The following is a 21,718-nucleotide window of genomic DNA, read 5'->3' on the forward strand; positions in this document are numbered from 1 at the left end:
CACTACGACCTCTTTCCTTTTTGTGTTCCTCTTTCCAACACATTCTCTTCACCCCAAAAGAGAACCTCATACCCATTGAGCAGGCCTTCCCCAGCAGCCCCTGGTGACCACAATCTCCTTTCTGTCCCTGTAGAGTTACCTATTTAGATATTTCATATTAATGAAATCATGTGGTCTTTTATGTCTGGCTTGTTTCACTTAGTATGATGTTTTCAAGATTCATCCGTGTGGTAGTACTTCATTCCTTTTTATGGCTGAATAATATTCAGCTGTATGAATAATATCATATTTTATTTACCCAGCAATCAGTTAATGAACATCTGGGTTGTTCCACCTTTATCTATTGTGAATAGTGTTGCTGTAAACATTCATGTCCAAATTTTTCTTTGAACACTGTTTTCAATTCTTTGGGGTATCTACACCGGGAGTAGAATTGCTGGGCATTTCTTTGTTTATGTCCTATATAATTTTATGTTAAGTTTCTTGAGGAAGGGTTGAATTGTTTTCCACAGTGGCTGCACCATTTTACACTCTCACCAGCAATGCACAAAGGTTCCATAGATTCACATTTTATTATATGCTTTTGCGATGTGAGGCTGTCCCGGCATGAATAAAATAGACAAGTCCATGCTTTTAAGAAACAGACATTCAGCAGAGGGAGTTGGGTAATACACAAATAAATATTAATCTTTTGATTTTTTTCAACCATTTAAAAACGTAAGACTCATTCTTAATATGAAACTGAAACTGTTAGTTGCTCATTCATGTCTGACTCTTTACGATCCCACGAACTGTAGCCCGCCAGGCTCCTCTGTCCTTGGGATTTCCCAGGCAAGAATACTGGAGTGGGTTGCCATTTCCTTCTCTAGGGGATCTTCCCAACCCAAGGATCAAACCCAGGTCTTCTGCATAGTAGGCAGATTTTTTATCATCGGAGCCACCAGGGTATGAGTATCATACAAAAACAAGCTACAAGCCAGACTTGGCCCAAGGGCTGTTGTTTTCAACCCCTGGCATATATTTCCACTTGTCAAGACTGACCTAGCTGCTGCCAGCCTGCCAGAAACAAAGATCAATGCTTAGTCCTGGGTACGATGTCTCACAACTAGCTGATCAACCCCTTTGGCAATAAGAGGAAGGGTTACTGTGATACCACTGACACTGGGAGGAATGCATGTGGAACCCAGGTGACCTAGTCAGGTCTCTCTTGATGTCCCCTGACAACTGTACTGTGAGTGGACAAGCGCAGCAACCCTGACCTGAGGAGGACATGGTGACGAGGGGCTCAGACCACCACCAGGCAAGCCATCAAGATTGGAAGAAGTGACTTGAGTGTGAAGACAGAGGAGAAGGGAGAGGAAAAATGCCAGATGTGGCCCAAGACCAACTGCAGCTATGGGATCCCAAGAGCCTCCCTCTTCCAAGTTTTCCCCTTAGTAAGAGAGTCATGGGACCCATGAAGGAGATGCTTCCCAATAATGTAAGAAAAAGGGAATCTGCGTGGATCGAGGCGTGGACTTTAGCCACCAGGGATGTGAAACCATGCAGGACCCTATGGGGCCTTCCTGGGACAGACCTCTCCCCATATCCTCTGCTGTAGGTAGCCCTCTTTGAAGGACCAGATAATAGTATCTCAAACATATTTCCTGAGTTTTTCAGATGCTAAAAGTCTCCACCAAATGGAAAAAATTAACCATTTGATGATCATGAGCATGTAGCCCCAGAACTTCTGGCACCTAAAGATTGATCACCATCAACCAATGAGAGACATGCACACAAGGTGATCACACACCCTGGGACCCTCATCCCTCATCTGACCTTTAAACAGGATTTATTGAAACCCTTCAGGGAGTTCAGGATCTAGCGCCATGAGCCACCTGTTCTCCTTGCATGGCCTCACAATAAACCTTTCTCTGCTTAAAACTCCAATGTTTCAGTTTATTTGACCTCACTGTGCATCTGACACGTGATCTTGGAACTTGCATTCGGTAACAGAAATGTGCTGTCTGGGTCTCCCTTTTAGAGTGACCCTCCTGCCTCCCCCCACCCAATGTGTAGTTAGCTAACAGCCTCAGTCACAGCACCTTTAGGATCCAGTCCAAGAGCAGAAGACCAATGTCCCAGTTCAATCAATTAAGCAGGTGAAGTTCTCTCTTACCCAAGCTGTTTCAGACCTTCTATTCAGGCCTTCCATTGATTGGATGAAGCCCACCCACATTAGGGAGGGCAACCTCCTTTACTCAGTCTACCTGATCAAATGTTAATCTCGTCCCAAAATAGACACACAGACACACACAACATAATGTTTGACCAAGAATCTGGCCGCAAAACTTGGTCACATTGCCTATGTTTGTCTACTCGTGTGTTGTGCTTCAGATAGTCTCTGACTTAGGCTCACTGACACTCAAAAAACATGTAGATACTTTAAGCTTTTTTAACTTGGCCTATTGTTACTCTGGGATTGGATAGTAGTTGACTGGTATCTTGGACAATATAAAACTAATCTGATTAAAATTAAAACAAGCCAATTATGAACCCTGTAAAACTAACCTGAAACTCAATTTTATAAATATTTTGTACCTCACCAGCTTAAGAACTCCTTGAAAACATGGGAACTATCTTAAATTGTCTTTTATCCCCTTAGCCTTATATATCGTCAGGAAGCCTCATAGTGTCTCAAAGTTTCAGTCTCTTTATCTGTAGAATGGGGATTAAATGATCAAATTAGATAATGCAGATAAAATGATAAACAGTATATGGCATGTAGTTAGTTCTTGTCCAGTGTTCACTTTTATTGTCATCGTCACCATTTCTACATAAATCAATTATGCTACAACTATGTAACAAAATGTATTCTTTTAATGTATCCACTTATTCCTTACAAACAAAACTGAGTGTGGGGGCGTAGGTGATGATTCAAGGAGGATATGCCTTTTGAACTTTGTCCTACTCTTTCTTTTTTCTTGGGATGTAGACATGATGCCGGAAGCTCCGGCAGCAATTTTGTGACTATGAGGCAATTTGAGTATAGAAGCCAGCCCTGGGGATAGTGGAAAAGAAAGGAGGAGCCTGGATAACCTGAAGCTGCCATACCACTCCTGGAGCCCCTATTCCTCACTTCTCAACATACAAAAAGCAAATAAGTGAAACTCTAATTTGTTTAGACCATACTGTATATGTGTTTCTTCATCTATAAAATGGAGAGAATAATAGTAACTTAGTGTATAGGTTTGGTGTGAGGATTAAATAGTTAATATACATGACTTAAAATAATTGAAAACTATGAGCAGACCGACCTCTAAAAGTTGTAACAATCTGCTACTTCCTTCTCTTTTGTGAGAAAAATGTCTGGCATTTAAGTGCTCAATAATGTGTAAGCTATCATGAGCAACACTATTAATATTTCAAGTTTTTGTTACAGGTAATTTAATGCAGTTCATAATTAATACTTCAATGATTAAAAACTCTATTAAAACTATCTAATGGTCAGAGAAGATATTCTTCATAAAATGCTGAGTGAGGGAAAAAACACATTATTAAACTGTATATATAGTATGACCCCAACTTAAACCATTTTGGAAAAGCTCAGAAATTTGGAAAAGTTTTAGAATTAGTTCTGAGTGATATGATCACAGGTGATGTTTGTTGTCTTTAAAGTTTCTCTATTTCCAAAATGTTAACAATAAACACAGAACATTTATAACTGGGAAAGATGTTATTCTGAGACAGTAAAAGGAGGCTAAGATATAACAAGTGATTTTTATCTTAAGCAGATTCAAAGTAGCAATCCATGTGCTAGCACAAATCATCTAAGGAATAAGATAAATAAGTTGAATTAGTGGTGAATTCACTCACACAGCAGAGCTGTGGGAGCTGGACTTCAAAAGAAGGGCCCGTACATAGATAAATTGATACTATGTTTGTGAGTGTCCTAAAGTTTCTGACCCACAGGTAAGGAATGTCTAAAAGGGAACACCGAGTCCTTAGTGTGGGGAACTTGGCTTGCTGCCTACTCATTAGAGTGGGAGGGAAACATCAGGCATGACTTATTAAACACATTTAAAGAGCATGCTTCTAACTGATTGTTTGTTCATGGAGACAGGCAGTACCGAGCACCATGCAGGGCAATTGTCTGAATTAAACAACTGTAGCAATAAATTTAAGCTTGATATACTGACTCAAGATTCTGGTTTTGTTTATGGAGACAGGCTCATAACATCATTCCAAGGCTTTAATAAAAACACAGAATTGATCCCCGAGTCTCCTTCCAACAAGCAGCACAGCCCTCTTAGGTGTATATCTGTACCCTCACCCACAAATCAGGAGAGAGTTGTTTCAGCACCAAGGAAGTTCATAGGTATGTATTTTACACTTGGATTTTATCTGTTCAATTCTAAGAACAGAACGCAAGGAGCGTGGTTTTCTGATGCAAATCCCAATGAAACATAATTTCTTCAAGAAGTGAAGCAGTGCCAGCAGATGGTTTTCAGAGGTTAACATTTGGCTTTCAAAAAAATCAGCAACTCTGGCATTGTGCTCGCAAAGAAATACGATGCTCTTCACCACACGTTGAAGCACTTTCGGGAGGAAGTGTTGCGCTTCCAAAGTTCTCGGACGTCGCTCCTCCCCCACCTGCCTCCGGCACTCCCACCACCACCCGCGGCAGATTGCTAGTTTGGTTAAGTGCCCAGCTCAAGCCCCAGCTGAAAGGGGCTTGCTTTCTCTACTTTTCCCAATACCATCTCTTCTAGACTCTGGGATTCTAATGCACAAAAGGTAAAGGGCACTGGCATGCGAGGCAGAAAGTGATGCTAGTCAGTAAATATTTGCTCCTATTATTATATTAACTGGCTCCTATTATTTCTCAAGGCATTAGGAGTAACAATAGTAATTGCTAACATTCAGGGCAGGCTTCAGTGGCCATGGCACCTGGGCAGTTGCACGGGAGCCCACATTCGGAACCACCTTGCCCTTGGCTTAGAGGGCTGCCATTGTCATGTTAATTTTTGAACATTTTCGATCTTCCCTGAGTCCCACAAATTATGTAGCCATCCCATTAACATTTATAGAGCCCTCACTATGCATCAGACTGTTCTAAACATTTATCCACATGTGTTAATGTCCTCGTTGTTGTTTAGTGGCTAAGTTGTATCCCACTCTCTGCAACCTCGTGGATGGTAACCCACCAGGCTCCTCTGTCCATGGGATTTCCCAGGCAAGAATATTGGAGTGGGTTGCCATGTCCTTCTCCAGGGAATCTTCCCGACCCAGGGATGGAAACTTGGCAAGTGGGTTTTTTTGTTTTTTTTTTTTTTAAATCCCTGAGCCACCAGGAAAGTCCAGTTCCCTCATTATTGAAGGTAATTTACTGGAGTCTGTTTTCTAGCCACTAAAAAGTGCTTAGCTTTGGAAGTGGGGAGTGGGAAGACACTTGTTCAGCAACTCTTTGTTTTTTAAAAGGGCTTTTCTTCTTTTAACTCACATTACTATCTCTTTTATATCACAGATCTGCCATTATTTGTTGACTAGCTTGTTTTTTTGGAGAAGGCAATGGCAACCCACTCCAGTACTCTTGCCTGGAAAATCCCATGGACGGAGGAGCCTGGTAGGCTGCAGTCCTTGGAGTCACTGGGAGTCGGACACGACTGAGCAACTTCACTCTCACTTTTCACTTTCCTGCATTGGAGAAGGAAATGGCAACCCACCCCAGTGTTCTTGCCTGGAGAATCCCAGGGACGGGGGAGCCTCGTGGGCTGACGTCTATGGGGTCACACAGAGTTGGACACGACTGAAGTGACGCAGCAGCAGCAGCAGCTTGTTTTTTATGGAAACATAAGCTCCCTGATTTTTACCACTAAATTTACAGTATCTAATACAATGTCTGACATATAATACATAATAATTACATGTTTCAGTAAAGTAAGTGTCCAAAGCTTTTTAGAAAACATAAAAGTAGCAAAACAATGTTTCTGAAACAGAGACCAACAGACTATCACCATTCATGTCAAATCAATTGCTATGGATGCTGATGCTGACTGATGTAAAAATGGTTTTTTTGCCTTTTGTAAAATAAAAGCTCATTTAATTAAATAGTTCTCGAGTCACTGCTATCTGCTTGGCAATGTGCTACATGCCAGAAGCATTCTAATAGATGGCCCCTCATCTCTAAACGTTGAGTGTATCAGGGCAAGGAATGATTCTCAAAGTGTGGTCTGGGAAGTGTCCCCAGAATCCTTTCCAAGGAGTTTCCAAGGTCAAAACTATACTAAACATCATTTGCCTTTTTCCTGTCTGTGGCCCACATGCTCAGTCGCCTCCAACTATTTGCAACCCCAGGGACTGTAGCCTGTCAGATTCCTCTGTCTATGGGACTTTTCCAGGCAAGAACAGGGCAATGGGCTGCCATTTCCTTCTTCAGGGGATCTTCCATACCCAAGGATCGAACCCTCATCTCTTGCATCACCTGCACTGGCAGGCAGATTCTTTACTGCTGGTCCACCTAGGAATACATACATTGGTAGCAAGTAGATGTGAAAGTCGCTCAGTTGTGTCCAACTCTTTGTGAGCCCATGGACTGTAGGCCGCCAGGCTCCTCTCTATGGGTTTCTTCAGGCAAGAATACTGGAGTGGGCTGCCATTCCCTTCTCCAGGGGATCTTCCCAACCCAGGGATGGAACCCAGGTCTCCCGCATTGCAGGCGCATTCTTTACCATTTGAGCCACCAGGGAAGCCCTTTCATGTCCAGTCTCTCACAATTGCAGTTCCCCAGAGGCTACAAGATATGTGATGAAGGATGGTGGGATATGTGCTCGTGTGTTGTGTCAAAACTTTCTCCATTTTAAGTTCTAAGTTCAGTAAATATTAATAGCTATAACCCACATGTCTTCCCTGAGAGTTCAGTTGGTAAAGAATCTGCCTGCAATGCAGGAGACGCCGGTTCCATTTCCTGCGTCGGGAAGATCCGCCAGAGAAGGGATAGGCTACCCACTCCAATATTCTTGGGCTTCCCTTTGTGGCTCAGCTTGTAAAGAATCCACCTGCAATATGGAAGACCTGGGTTCCATCCCTGGGTTGGGAAGATCCCCTGGAGAAGGGAAAGGCTACCCACTCCAGTATTTTGGCCTGGAAAATTCAGGGTCGCAAAGAGTCAGACACGACTGAGCAACTTTCACTTTCACGACCCACATAAACAAACCTCTTTGAAGTCTTCCCATAATGTTAAAGAGTGTGAAGTTCTGAGACCAAAAAGTTGCAGAAACACTGCAATACAGGAACAAAGCACACTCAGGAAGCTGTTAGCAACAGAGATGGTGTAGATGACAATGGCAACTAAGATGTGAGGCTTGCGTCCCATTTTGGTAGGAACAGCCTTTCATGGGGAGGAAACCGTGTGGATAAGAGGAGGGAAAACGACCAAGAATGGTGGTGGCTAGGGGCCACCTGGGCAAAGGCGCTCAGGGAGTGAGCCGGCCGAAAGCACTGGAGAGGCAGGCCGATCTCTCTGCAAGGACACACAACTCCTTCCCTCTCACACTAATACCAGGGAGGCCGTAAGTTCTTCTCTTGCAGGTCAGCGATCTAATGAAAGCCAGGAGGACATAACGTGGACCAGACAGGAAAAAAAGGCCTGTCTCTCCGAATTATAACATTTAAAATTCTGTCCAGTTTGTAACGACTGTACAGTACGGCGCACAAGTTAAAACATCTGCTTCCTGACTTACGGGGCGGGTGAAGGAGAGGGGAAAGCGACGCAAGGCAGGAAAAGGCGGGAAAATAAAGCCTTAAAGAAAGAAAGAGCGGGCTGCGGGCAAAGGGGGAGGTAGCTCAAGAAGCCAATGAATGAGACCGAGGCTGCGGCACGTACTCCGGCCGCCCGTGTGCGCAGGCGCACGCCTAGTGATCTCGCGGGAAAGAACCGTTGCAGGTCCCGGCGTGGAGCCCAGGTAGGAGGGGAGGGGGTGGGGGGAACGGGAGTGAAGTCTCGCGAGAAGAGGCGGTCGCTGTAGCGGAGCCCTCTGGCTGTGTGTGTGTCTGTGGAGGATCCGGCGCCGAAGCTGCGGACGGTTTGCTGAGCCCGTTAGTGTCCCTGCGGAGACTCAACGCCGGCGTCATGTCCCGGTACCTGCGCCCCCCCAACACGTCTCTCTTCGTGAGGAACGTGGCCGACGATACCAGGTATGTACAGGGGAGGCCGCAGGCGGTCGGGGAAGACCGGTGCGGCGACGCATGGGGCCTGGGTCGGGGGGAGGGGAAGGGGTGAAGATGGCGCGTACAGCGCGGGCTTTCGGGCCCGAACTAGGCCGCGCCGCCGGCTCAACCGCCGCGTGGGAGCGAGGGCGGCGGCCGCTGATCCTCCCAGGCGGACGCGGGAGCGCGGCCCGCGTGGCGCGGGTTTCGGCCCCCTCCCCCTCCGCAGATCGGGGGGAGCCTTCCTCCCCGCTTCCTCTCTTCGGTTCCAGTCTCGGGTCTCCGGCGATCATCAGCTCCCCATTGATTTGAAGTTAACGTTCTTTGGGGTGCACGCCCCCTCGGCCCACAAGTTTTTTTGTTTTTTTTTTTTTAGTTAAAATTTCTTTGCAGTAGAATAACGGGATCGGGGCGAGGGGGAGTGTGGCGTAGCGTTTGCTACCCTTTTTGCTGTGTTATATTTGTCCCTTTTTTATTTTTTCTTTTGGTATTGGAGATGTTTGGAGAAAAGGGATGTTGAGATTAGAGATAAAAATAAAATTCTCCCAGCGAGACGGTACGAAATAGTCCTTCCCCTTTTCCGGGAAATGCCCATCACCCTTTGAAAACAGAGGTTTAGGAAGCTTCTACCATTAGGGCGTTGATAGCTAAATTGGATTAATCTGGACCGCCCCTTTGTTCTCGCCAATTCCCTTAATTGCATGGAGTTGCGGTCAGAATTTTTTGGAAGAAATGTTACCAGATTTACGGTTTCACAAGTAACCACTCTACACACACACCATTTTGGTAGCCTTGTGTGATTTTTCTGTCTTAACTTTTAAGTAGGGAAAGTAAGCAATAGTAATATACTCTAGCTTCTAGGAAATTTTCCCCTTTATGTCATATTGACATTTATTGAGAAATTTTATATATTTGTTTTTTAATTTTCAGACCGTATTTACCTGTTATTAAGTGTGTAACCCTTTCGCTAAAATTTGGGGCTAAAAAAAGTGCTTGATATTTTTCAGAATACTGGAGTTGCTTTAAAACTTTTTTTTTTTAATTAACAATACTTATATACAATTTAATGTTAACTATACTTTTTATGAAAAGTTATGAAGGCTGTGGATAAAAGCAGTGAAGATTAAGTTGTAATCAGGTTTCCTTAAATGTCTTGTTTTCTTATTGATGTAAAATACTAGTAGGTTTTATTACCGGCTCGTTTATTATGTTCCAAAATCATGGACTCTGGCTGTCCTTTCTCAAAAAGATACATGTTGTGTATTTTTACAGTTGGCTCTCCCTGTTTGTTTCAGGTCACCCAGGAACATAGCACAGTCCCTTTCATTATTTAAAATAGTACAGAAAGAAACCTATTTCTTACAAAGAAACTATTAAAAGAGTGAACATAAAAATTTGGCGTCTTTTTATGATGTTTTTAGGTCTGAAGATTTACGTCGGGAATTTGGTCGTTATGGTCCTATAGTTGATGTGTATGTTCCACTTGATTTCTACACTCGCCGTCCAAGAGGATTTGCATATGTTCAATATCCTTTCTTCAGATGGCTGATTAGTGAGGGGTGTTGAAGTTTGAAATTCAAGTTTTTGTAAGAGGTAACATCTAAAAAGTAGTTTTTTTGGTGGGTTTTTTTTTTTTTTTTTTTTTTTTTGGGCCTCTAATGTTTTGTCTTCAGTTTTTTTCTAAATTAATTCTGACTCACATTGTTCTTACTATTTCTTAAAGTTAATCCAAAAAGAGTAAAATATTTAAATTCCCATTCATGCTGCTGAAACTCAAATCAATTATAATGTGATTTAAATTTGAATACACTCTACCACCTCTAATGTAACTCAAATTAAAGGTTAATATGTTCTTGTGCTTAGCAATTAAAGTTTGGTATTCTTGTTTGTTAATTTGAATCACTTGATCAAAAACAAATTGTATAATAACAATGAGGTAAGCTTCTTTAATATTGTCCCCTAATTTGCTGTCCTCTGTTGTTACCTCAGAGAATGTAAAGCTGTACAGTTAATGGCGACCCCAAAGAGAAAGCATGAAAGAACCTTTAGAGTAGAGTTCAACACTTAAGGCAAGTAGACAAGCCAAAGACCTCTTAAGGATCAGGCTTGAAGAGAAGGGAGAGTTTGGGAAAAGAAAATATAAAGAAAAGCTGGAAGAAGGACAAGCCTAATGGGAGACAAAGCCTCGCTTTATCTACAAAAGGGGGAAAAGGTTGTTTTTCAAAGTTAAAGCCATCTGTCATATTTGGCCAAGCATCTCATGACAAGTCCTTCTGACAAGCACTTAAAGAGTTAAAGGTCAAGATGAAGTTGAATGATGGCCAAGATTAAAGGAGTCATACCTGATGTATCCTACAGAATAACTATTTTCCTTGTTTTTTGTGTTTTTTTTTTTCTGTTTTTTTCTTTTTTTTTTTTTCCCTAATGTTTTGTAAGCAGTTAATTTTCAAAATTTTTCCGGTTTGGTCTAGGGACAAAACCTGTAACTTGATTTTGTGGGCTTTTGATGTTGTGATGTGGTCTTGTATAAATGCACTCTCTCTCAGCTTGTCAAGTTAAAGTGTACCAGGATGTAATGTTAAGCTTAAATTCAGCATATTTCTGTTTTGGACCAGGTGGTAAGGTGCCATAGGGTGGCAGGCAGAGCTCTTGGAGTAGCATGAGGTTCTGGAGTCAAACTGACTCCACAGAGGCATGCTGAAAGGAGACACAGGTGCATGGACTGGGGATTACTTAGAAACTGCTCTGGTGGTCTTAGAAGGTCATGTCCACTAGGGATACTATCTATCTATAGATTTTTAAAGGGAATGCTAGTGGCACACACATTCTTCTAATATCTAAAGCTTAGTTCTGTGAGACCTAGTGGCCCTGAATGCTTTTTAGCACATATGATCAGTTGTCCCAGAATGGCTGCAGAAAGCCTTATCCTTGCTATAAGCACTAATCAGGATCTATGGGAAATTGTTCCCTGGCCCAGAGTCTCCAGTGACATTATTTCCTTCTGTGAGATCATCTTGTGACAGCAAAAGTTTGGGCTGTGTACTTAAATTCTTACTGCTTACATTCAGCGATTCTCTGGAAACTTAGAGTTCTAGAGTGGCTTAGGGGAAATGCCCAAAGCTGCGACTCCTACAGGGCCTCTGCTCAAGGACAGTTGTGAGAATTGGTTGCAAAGCTCTGTTACAGACAGGATAAGAGCTATATCTGGCTTGTTTTTTTTGTTTGTTTGTTTTAAGTAGCAGTGCATTCTGGCTTAGAGTGTTGACCTGATTTTATCTGGTTTGGGGGTGGCCTGGGAACCAGGATCAGCAGTTTGACTCAGGAGTATGTGATACTTGAGCCAGAGGAGTAGTTATTCAAAGGAACCTCAAGGCAAATTATAGCTTTTTATATATATATAAAATCTTTCTATGGTCTTAAAATAGTTAAAAATGGGTATCAGGATTTTGCAAAGACCTTGGACCTTGAGTATAAATTTCTCCATAACTGGCATCAGAATATTTGCCTTTGCTGCTGTTTTCTTTTTTATCTGACCCCATTCCCAACTAACCATCTCTTAACCGGTAAGGTAGAGCCTTAACTGTGGTTCATCCAACCCAGGGTTCTGTTTTTGAGGGTAGCCTCAGATGGTGATTGGCTCTCATTAATAATTTTTATGCTTCATGGTCTAAATCCTTTATTTTGTCTCAAAGTAGTATACCATTAAATGGACTTGTTCTTTTCAATTACTTTAGAGCCCAACTGCATTAACCTGGAGGAGTATTTGGTTATAGTATTCCAGGCTGTAAACTTCCTTGAACCTTTGTCTTTTCATGATGAAAGCCTCATGATTTAAGACTTGAGAAAATCTCTCCTTCACTACACATAATAGCCTCAGGAAAAGAGAACTGGGACCCTGCTGTGGTCCTTAAGTCCTTTCAGAATAAAAAATAGCAAATAAAGTGAGACAGACCTTTTAGTCTCTGGAGTAAGAGAATATTAATATCAGTCTTGAAGGGACTATATCACTTTGGGATGTTTTTAATCAGCACTTAAGATCTGCGCTGCTCTCAAATTTAAGAAATAGAAATGGACAAGTTAGAACAGTGAATTTTAGTACAGAATGAAAATCCACACACAGACCTAGCCTAGGTCCACTTGAGAAGCTTTCCTTTAAACACTGCTCTCAATATGTGCTTGGCTTCTATTAGAATGGTGGTTTTAGGAAAGGAACTACATTTGGCCAGAAGAATTTTGTAAAGCTTACATTGACTGGGGAGAACAAGCAACTTGGCCTCTCAGATCAAAAGCTGGGTACCAGCAATTCCTGCTTTGGGCTTGTAAGTATTATCTTGAAATTCTCAAATTGAAAACCAGTCCCAAACCCATTTCCTCATGGGAAGCTTTATGTTTAGTGTCATGGTAAGGGCTTTCTAGTCCAGGAATCTTTAGAAATGGTCTATAATTTCTTGACAGCATACTTTTATAGTCTGTGCATGGATGTAATGTGCTTCTGGTATAGTGATGTCTTTAGTATTGCTTGATTCTGTCTTGATAACTGCAAGTGGCTAGTATATCAGTCTTCTCAGTGTGGTATATGGTAAGACAGCTACGTGAAATAATCGGTTAGATATGTCTGAAAAAATAGCAAGATTAATTTGAGGTTAATGCTTTCATTTCTTGTATATTCCGCTTGCTTCCACAAGAACTATTGGCATTTTTTTTTTTCATTTGAAACAAAAATACGAAAAACAGTTTTGGTTTTAAGAAATTTTTGTTTTGGCATACAACATAAAATTGGCATTTGTTTTTCTATTTTGTATTTTTCTGTAAAATTCTTAAAACAGGAAAATCCTGATGGGATTACTTGGTAGTTCAGCTATAACAGACTTTATATCAATTATAACTTTATAATATGTATTCATTCACATGCGTTTTCAAACTTAGCACAAGTGCTTTAATACGATGAAGTGTTTATAGCTGAATCAACCAACTAGTTAGTGGGGTCTTGATTTTCTAGAATAATGTTGAGAGATTGCAAATTGTTCCAGACTTACCAACTGAACTCATTCATTATCAAAGTTTGCAAAACTTCCCAAGCCCCTTAACATTTAGCACATTTGAGGATGTTCGTGATGCTGAAGATGCTTTACATAATTTGGACAGAAAGTGGATTTGTGGACGCCAAATTGAAATACAGTTTGCACAGGGGGATCGAAAGAGTAAGTATCAGGACTCTTATGTCTAATACATGTAAAACACATCATACTTAGACACTGTTTTGAGAATGCTTCTTGGAAATACTTGTGCAATATGTCTTATCTGTTCAAACCGAAAACGATAGTTTGGAGGAATTTTTGAATACTTTGCAGAATTTCAAGGTAGACATAAGGATTTAGAATGCATTGATCAGAATCCCTGAAGTATGTTTGGACTCTTAAGAAAGTGGATCATTATTATCAGTTAGGGCATGTTTAATATATTGATTGTGTAATCGAAAGGAATAAAATTTGTAAAGTTCTGGTTCTTTTGAGCCATTTCCCTTCATCATGGTATACTGATTAATTATGTAGGTGGCTGTAGAAGTTGACAGACTGGGAAAGAGTATCTAGATTAAACCTAGAATAGATGCTGTTATTAGTACTTGATTTTTGTTAATGCAGGCATTACACCAGGTGTTGGCCGCATGCCAGTAAGGCAGAAGTACAGGCTTTGCAGTCAGATGGACCTGGGTTTAAATTCTGTCTTAACCTTTACGTTACCTTAAGCAAGATAGTAAAAGATAGAGATTAAAATAGTTACTGAAGAGAGGATCACTTAGGTAGATACAAGCTATTGGTAATTCTCTAGTTCTTGGGTCGGATGATAGGTTCCTGGGTAGTCACTGTATTATTTATACCTTCATACACACATACGTAAAGTACACGTAAATCTGCTTCATAGGATCAAATAAGGCTAATGAACGGATTGAGGCCTGTCCAAGGATATGGGTATGTCTAAGGCGTTCAGCTTCCCTCATAGCTCAGTTGGTAAAGAATCTGCCTGCAGTGCAGGAGACCCGGGTTCGATTCCTCGGTCAGGAAGATCCCCTGGAGAAAGAAATGGCAACCCACTCCAGTATTCTTGCCTGGAGAATCCCATGGACAGAGGAGCCTGGCGGGCCACAGTCCATGGGGTCGCAAGAGTCGGACACAACTTAGTGACTAAACCACCACCAAGGCATTCAGCAAGTGTTAGTTTTCTTTGTCATGGTTTCTCAGAACTATGTAACTAAATGTATGTTGTTGCATTTTGACACTGCATATTGTTCATAGGCCACCATTAAGTATTTTGTCATTGTTAATTGTGTTCCAGATGAATGGAAACTATGGTGAGATTGTTCCAAATTAGCATGTGGTTCAAAAGTCATTTGTGTTTTAATTTGGAATTTTAAAAATATTTTCCTGATGTTGAAGTAGTTGGCTTATTTTGGACAACACACTAGATGTGAGAGGTCTTTGGGGGAAAAAAAATTGAGATATTTGAGAGTATCGTTTTTAACATAAAACCATCTCCTAATAGCCTTGCTTGAAAATAAATACCTTTTCCAGGATATTCACAGTTAGCCTTGACAAAGATTTGGGGGCAAAAGGGAAAGTGATACAGGAAATTATCCTATAATTTGAAGGCTTAAATACTACATTTTTAATGTTTGTAAATATTTCCCTTCTCTGTTTCATAGCTCCAAATCAGATGAAAGCCAAGGAAGGGAGGAATGTGTATAGTTCTTCGCGCTATGATGATTATGACAGATACAGACGTTCTAGAAGCCGAAGTTATGACAGAAGAAGATCCAGGAGTCGGTCCTTCGATTACAACTATAGAAGATCTTATAGTCCTAGAAAGTAAGTGATGTGTACCACAGTGATCTGTTAGAAAACCTTTGTTAGTCTTTTGGTTTTTTTATCTTTTTGTATACTTTTTAATTATGTATATTGTATGCTTCATTGAGACTTAAAATATTTTTACTACTTTATTTTTAAAAGTTTTATGGTTCACTTTTTGAATTAGAAACTTATAAATAGACATGTGTCACTGTTTGCTTTTTCTGATGTACTTTTTAGCAGTAGACCGACTGGAAGACCACGGCGTAGCAGAAGCCATTCCGACAATGATAGGTAAATAACTTTGCTTTGAAAAAGACTTTATACATTTTTCAATTTCAGAGTGAACTTTTGCTCTAAAAACAAATTTGATTAATATAGAATCTAATTTTTACTCTAATTGTATTTCTCCTCTGTTTTGAAAGATTCAAACACCGAAATCGATCTTTTTCAAGATCTAAATCCAATTCAAGATCACGGTCCAAGTCCCAGCCCAAGAAAGAAATGAAGGCTAAATCACGTTCTAGGTCTGCATCTCACACCAAAACTAGAGGCACCTCTAAAACAGATTCCAAAACACATTATAAGTCTGGCTCAAGATATGAAAAGGAATCAAGGAAAAAAGAACCACCTAGATCCAAATCTCAGTCAAGATCACAGTCTAGGTCTAGGTCAAAATCTAGGTCAAGGTCTTGGACTAGTCCTAAGTCCAGTGGCCACTGATAGTATAAACCATGATATTTTTAGGCATGTATCATTCATTTACTCATAGTTTGGTTTACTTAAATTATCAGGAATACAATGTTGCAATGATGCTTAAAAAACACTTGTCAGTTTTCCCTGTACCAGGCAATGGTTATAATTAAAATGATATGCTGTTGAGAAGCCACTCTTAAGAGTCCAGTTTGTTTAATGTTATGGGCAGCTACCAATTCGTGGTGTCTCTGTATATTTTTGTAAAGATTCTCATTTTTTATGCTTGAAGTATTGGTGAAAAGATGTTGGTTGACCATAATTTGCAACATTGTCTTATTAAAAATAAACTTTCATATCCATATTTGGTAGAACTGTTAACCTAGAAATGTAGCTTGCTAATAAGATAGAATGAAAAAAAGTGAAGTTGTAGCCACAGTAAACACTGACGACCAGACACATTTAGGTTCAGGGTGGACCTTTTTGTCTTGTCCAGATGTCTAGGCCCGTGATGATAGTTTATGGCACAGTGTGGAGTAGTTCTTCTGTTAACCCCCACTGTCTTGGAACATGACAAGTGGGTTAAGTAGCATTTTCAGGCAGATTGTTTGAAACAAGGAGCCTTCACTTTCCTGGTTTCTATGAAGATTTGGAACCATACAAACGTCGGAAAAACTCACCTTAAAATTTGGGCAGGTTGATGGTGGCAGAAATAATTTTAAGGGGAAAAGAAAGCTCTTATGTAGTTACTTTAAGGAGCATTGTTGACCATAATATTGCATAGTTTTCTTACTGCTGTTAAAAGCAAGTAAAGTGTTTCAAAGGATGATTTGTTTGTGAGTGTGCATAGTGTAAGAGGACTGAATTTTGATGCTTAAAGCACTTGGTGTGTGCATTTGTATCAAAATGTGCCCATCTCTTTATGAAGGAAGCGTGTTCTTCACACCTCAGTTTAACGTGAGGCAAGTTAAAAAACAACACTCCCATTCTAAGTGATTCTCTGGTGCCATGAGATTTAAAATAACTTTGGAAAAAATTAATTTCAAGAAAGTCACATCTCTTTGAGTTTATGATTGATTATCAGTATAGTACCTGATAAAAACAAGAGAATAATACCCTACTCTTTATAAAAATTTCTAACATCTCTCTGTGATATCATGTGGGGGCAATAAAAAGTGACTTGATATGTCCAGTCTCATTTCAGAGTAAAAGCTAGCATCTTTAAAATTTTAGATTGCTTGCTTACAGGCATAAGTAAGAAATGTTGTGGGGAAACTATCCCTTTTAGAGGATTACTTTTTTCAGTTTTGGTTTTAGAGATCTAGGCCTTGCCTGTAAAGAACAAAAGGTGGTTTTTAAATACTGTTTGTGGAATGTGTTTCAAGGATTGATTCTAGAACCTTTGTATATTTGATAGTATTTCTAACTCATTTCTTTACTGTTTGCAGTTAATGTTCATGTTCTGCTATGCAATCATTTATATGCACGTTTCTTTAATTTTTTTAGATTTTCCTGGATGTATAGTTTAAACAAAAAGTCTATTTAAAACTGTAGCAGTAGTTCGCAGTTCTAGCAAAGAGGAAAGTTGTGGGGTTAAACTTTGTATTTTCTTTCTTATAGAAGCTTCTAAAAAGGTATTTTTATATGTTCTTTTTAACAAATATTGTGTACAACCTTTAAAACATCAATGTTTGGATCAAAACAAGACCCAGCTTATTTTCTGCTTGCTGTAAATTAAGCAAACATGCTATAATAAAAACAAAATGAAGGAAATAATGATTAACTGGAATTATTATAGTTTTGAATGAGATTCTAAAATAACAGTGGAAACAGCTCTTTGTAGATTTAGGAGCATTTTAAATCAGCGTTGCACTAGGCACAGCTCTTACTTTGGAAATGATAGAACTTGCCAGAAAGGTACGTCTTTTACATAGTGCTTAACATTTCCTGTGTAAGTTCAAAGTTGTTTCATGATTGCATATTAAACCCCTCGGGTTAAATAACTTAGGTTACTTGTTTTAAGATATGCATTAAAATGAAATTTGAGTCAGATTTTTAAGTTTATATTTTCTTTATTAGATGGACCAATAATCCTACTCGTCCCCATCCTGAACAAAATGGATTGGGCCTTATGTTTATGGCATGATTTAATATATTTTTGCGTTCAGTGTTGGTGAGCACTTAATGTTAAGTGATAATCACTGTGGGGAACTGGTTTAGGTGTTTTGTGGTCTGAGTTCTAGCTTTATAATGAAAACAAGTATAGCTGATATTTATTATGATGTGCCAGACACTGTTCTAAAGTTTTATGTATTCATTTACTTATCATGAACCCTGTAAGAAAGATACTTTTATTTTCTCCATGTCACAGATGATAAACTGAGGCACAAAGGAAAAGCTGTAAAAGGCAGATCCAGGATTTGAGCTCAGGCCTGATCCTTAGATGATTTTTTTTTTTTTTTTTAGTGGACTATAAATAGAGTAGATTGAGGAAATAACCCATGGAAATTGTTCTCAGTCCATATAGAATTAGAAGGCCTGATGTGTCACTTATTTTTAGACTTTCTTGAGAACTTTATGTTATTTCTAAAGTGACATGTTTAACATGGCTTCAAAGGGACTATTTTATAGTTGAACCCATGACAGGGATCCTCCTGATACTGGAGGATCCTTATAGAGGGCTTTAATGTTGGGTTACATAGGTGCATAATTACTGAGTATGTACTGTGTCTGGCACAACCCAGCATTGGAGTAGAACATATCAAGACTCAAGTGAGAGCTGACAGTTCACCTCTCTTTTTACTTAAGATCTCTCTGCTTTTTTTTTTTTTTGAAGCCAAGTAAACAAGAAGAATAATGACAGATAATGCTTAAGAAAGGAAAGGTGCTACATAGAGTGTGAGCTCTTAAGTTACAACCCAGGAAAAAGGCCTGGGAACTATTATACTATTCTCTTGAGAATTTGGCCCTGTAAGCTGCTACATCCAGTTCAACTAACAAAATCCTGTATACCACAGAGAAGAATAAAGAAAAACCAAACTGACAAACATCCTTCTTTTATTTAAGACCAAACTGCAGCTGGAATACCCAGTACAGTTCTGCTTACTACACTTCAAGAAAGATCTGAGAAAGCGGAAAAAGAACCAAAGAAGGGCAGTTCAAGCGACCAAAGGGTGGGTGGAAGGTGCTGCAGTATGAATACTGTACGAATATTTTGACTCTGGTCTGAAAAGATAAAAGAATGTTATGGAAACTACATGGAATATTTGAAGTCCCTTCAAGTTTGAAAGTAAGCATTTTAGGACAAATAAAAGGAAATTCAACTTTGTACTTGTGGAAACTAATCCCTAAATCTGAATAGGTTTATACTGATTCGTGGGTAACAGGTCCATGTTAAATTATTGGAAACCAGGATGTCTGAATATCAAGGAAGACAGCCATAGTCTCTTACAGTGCCTCTATTGGTCTGTCTCAAAGTGAATTGGGTGAGAAAAGGTATGGTCCAATATAAACTTGGTTATCTCTTTAAAAAGTCAGTTCTATTTTTGCTATTGGGAAATCTTGCCTTTGTTTATTATTCCAGTGCCAGTGTTTTCTGCTAATGCTTTGCTTTGTTGGCATCTGAGTTTCCTTGTATGCCATATGTGGTTTACATCTTCCTTAAACACGCTCCCTCGTAAATTCCAATTATGATACTTGACATCCAGCTAAGAGGGTCCATCTCTTCTCACCTCCTTCCTAGTCAGTATATACAGCAAACATTTACTGAGCCCATAGTATGCCCCAAAATTGTACTGGGTAATTGGGGAGAAAAACAGGTAAAACTCACTTATTCAATAAATGTCTACTGAGCACAATCTAGTGAATCATAACAGTGTGGCCTCATTGTCTTGTTTGAGGTGTATTATAACAATATTTTACACCGTTTATATCCTATGTAATTATAAAATCCAATATACTATCAAGAAGCAATTTTGTGGTTATTTGCCATTTAAAAGTATCCAGTATTTGTTTGCATCCCATTAATACAGATAATGAAAAAATGATTTGTTTTAATCTGTAATAAACTGATTTATTGTGCAGTGACTGTAATATACTAGAGTTATATTTAATTGTTAACTCTGCCTCCTCAAACACATTAGGCAGCAATCCCCAAAATAAGTATTTAACTTTGCATCAGATGTAAAGGAGACTCTGGGTGCTATAATTAAAGATTATTTTGAGGCAGACAGAGAGCTGTTAATTCCCAACTGATTTAGTATGTTCTGTAATTGAGAAAATGTTCACCAAATTAAACTTTTTAGTGATTTACATGTACATTTTATAGGGGACATGTTCTGTGTATAGTGAATAAATAACTTTTGTAGTATCACAAAATGTTTTGGATTCCTTAGTTCCTCATTAGGATGTGCAGTTTACCTATACATTGATTTCATCACTTGCATATTATATTTTTGTCTTATTTCTGCGGCATTTAAAACTTTTTATCTAAAGTTATTCACCTAAAAATACAGACGTGTTTAAGCCTTTATAAAGATTTTGAAAATATAGCAGAATACATCTAAGGGAGATGTGAAATGGAGGTATTTTTACCCCTGCTTCATTTTTTAATATTTCAAACTTGCACAAGACCACACAGCAAGTAAGTGGCAGATACTAGTTAAGTGTCCATGGTTTTTCATTTGGTTCATCTTTTTAAATCAAATAGGTAAATTTAATAACTTAATACAATGGAATCTAGAATTCACTTGCAAGATTTAATAGATTTATGAACATAATTGAATTACAAAGTTTTTTGGAACTTTCTTGGATGAAAAAGAGGTTAAATGTAATCCAGGATCAGCTGTTGACAGCAGCTGTCACTCACTTTCCAATCTAGCTTTCCAGATTTCAATCACATTGTATTGCATTTTGAACATTCTTGTTTACAAGATCCTGAGATATTTTGAAGTGGGGAGGCTGTGAACTTGAAGAGCACAGTGGTAGCTCAGGAGTCACAGTGTTCAACTAAGGTCTGTCAGCTTTTCACACCTGGAGTCCGAGGTGTAACTGTCCTCATTGATAAATGAAGTCAGCAACCTGTCCCAACCACTGTTCCCTGTCTGTAAAACATAGCTGGCTGCCATGGAAAAGGCTCCTTGTGGGTTCCCCTTTGTCCCTCCCTCAGCAGTGCTGGTTATGTTCATTGTGTTGTTCCTCTGTATTCCTAACAGCTGTTTCACCCTTATGTTAAAGGTGGGATTCTTTTAATATTTGGCCTAAAAAGCAAGGTGTGTAAATTGATTTTATTGATAATTGACAGAGTAGTTTGTAAAGAAGTAAAAGGCCTTTTTGTGTCTAGTTTTTTGTAGAGCACATCTCTGAATGCTAGATAATGAAATAAAACTGGTCAAGGATCCAAAAAATCTTGAATTTTTTTTATTTTTATTTTTTTAGCTTTAGCTCTGCCTGACAGATTTGTGACTGGGTAGGCTTTCTTCATTTGTGTAAGAAGTTGGAGATGTACTTTATCCCACTTATTTTACAAAGTAATTGCCTATGAGAATAGTTAAAGAAACGCTAGAAAACTTACCCAAAACCCTTTGGTTTTTTCCATCTTGTGCTTGCTTCTGGGATGAAGAGAACTTAAGTGTAAAGATAGGTTATAGACTGAAGATTCTATCGAACTGTATATGCTGCCATCAGAAAGATGACAATGTAAATTATGACACTGACAAGGCTCATGCTTTTGCTGACCACAGCCCTACAAGATAGATGAGTGCTAAACTTTTTGGTTCTTAGAACAATTTGGGAAATTGATGTCAACATACTTGTTGTAGGCAAACCATAACTCTGTATCTAAGGTATAAGTTACCCTTAGCTATTAAAATTTTTGTAGTGAAGAACATTTTTTACCACTTGAGTCAATTCCAAGCCAAAAAATCTAGAATATATATGTATACATCAAACCTAACTTAATGCCTGGGATAAGGACTGTTCAGTCCAGTGGATTCCAG

General features: G+C 39.3%; 1 protein-coding gene across 8 annotated transcripts; it reads left to right on the forward strand.

Annotated features, from left to right (window-relative positions):
- The first annotated feature begins 7,969 nt into the window (after positions 1 to 7,969).
- SRSF10 (serine and arginine rich splicing factor 10) lies at positions 7,970 to 20,099 on the forward strand. Of its 8 annotated transcripts, XM_019981380.2 has the most exons (7): positions 7,970 to 8,175; positions 9,609 to 9,713; positions 13,285 to 13,388; positions 14,888 to 15,050; positions 15,270 to 15,323; positions 15,455 to 15,556; positions 18,789 to 20,099. In XM_019981380.2, the coding sequence occupies exons 1-7, from the start codon at positions 8,111 to 8,113 to the stop codon at positions 18,847 to 18,849; spliced, it is 654 nt and encodes a 217-aa protein (XP_019836939.2). In that variant the 5' UTR covers positions 7,970 to 8,110; the 3' UTR covers positions 18,850 to 20,099. The 8 variants fall into 8 exon arrangements, with proteins under 8 accessions (XP_019836939.2, XP_019836923.2, XP_019836886.2 ...); XM_019981364.2 differs by lacking the exon at positions 15,455 to 15,556 and having other exon boundaries at positions 7,971 to 8,175; positions 15,273 to 15,323; positions 18,559 to 20,099; XM_019981327.2 differs by lacking the exon at positions 18,789 to 20,099 and having other exon boundaries at positions 7,971 to 8,175; positions 15,273 to 15,323; positions 15,455 to 17,774.
- Positions 20,100 to 21,718: the final 1,619 nt, after the last annotated feature.

Source organism: Bos indicus, chromosome 2 (genome assembly GCF_029378745.1).
Source record: "Bos indicus isolate NIAB-ARS_2022 breed Sahiwal x Tharparkar chromosome 2, NIAB-ARS_B.indTharparkar_mat_pri_1.0, whole genome shotgun sequence".
NCBI classification, from domain to species: Eukaryota; Metazoa; Chordata; class Mammalia; order Artiodactyla; family Bovidae; genus Bos; species Bos indicus.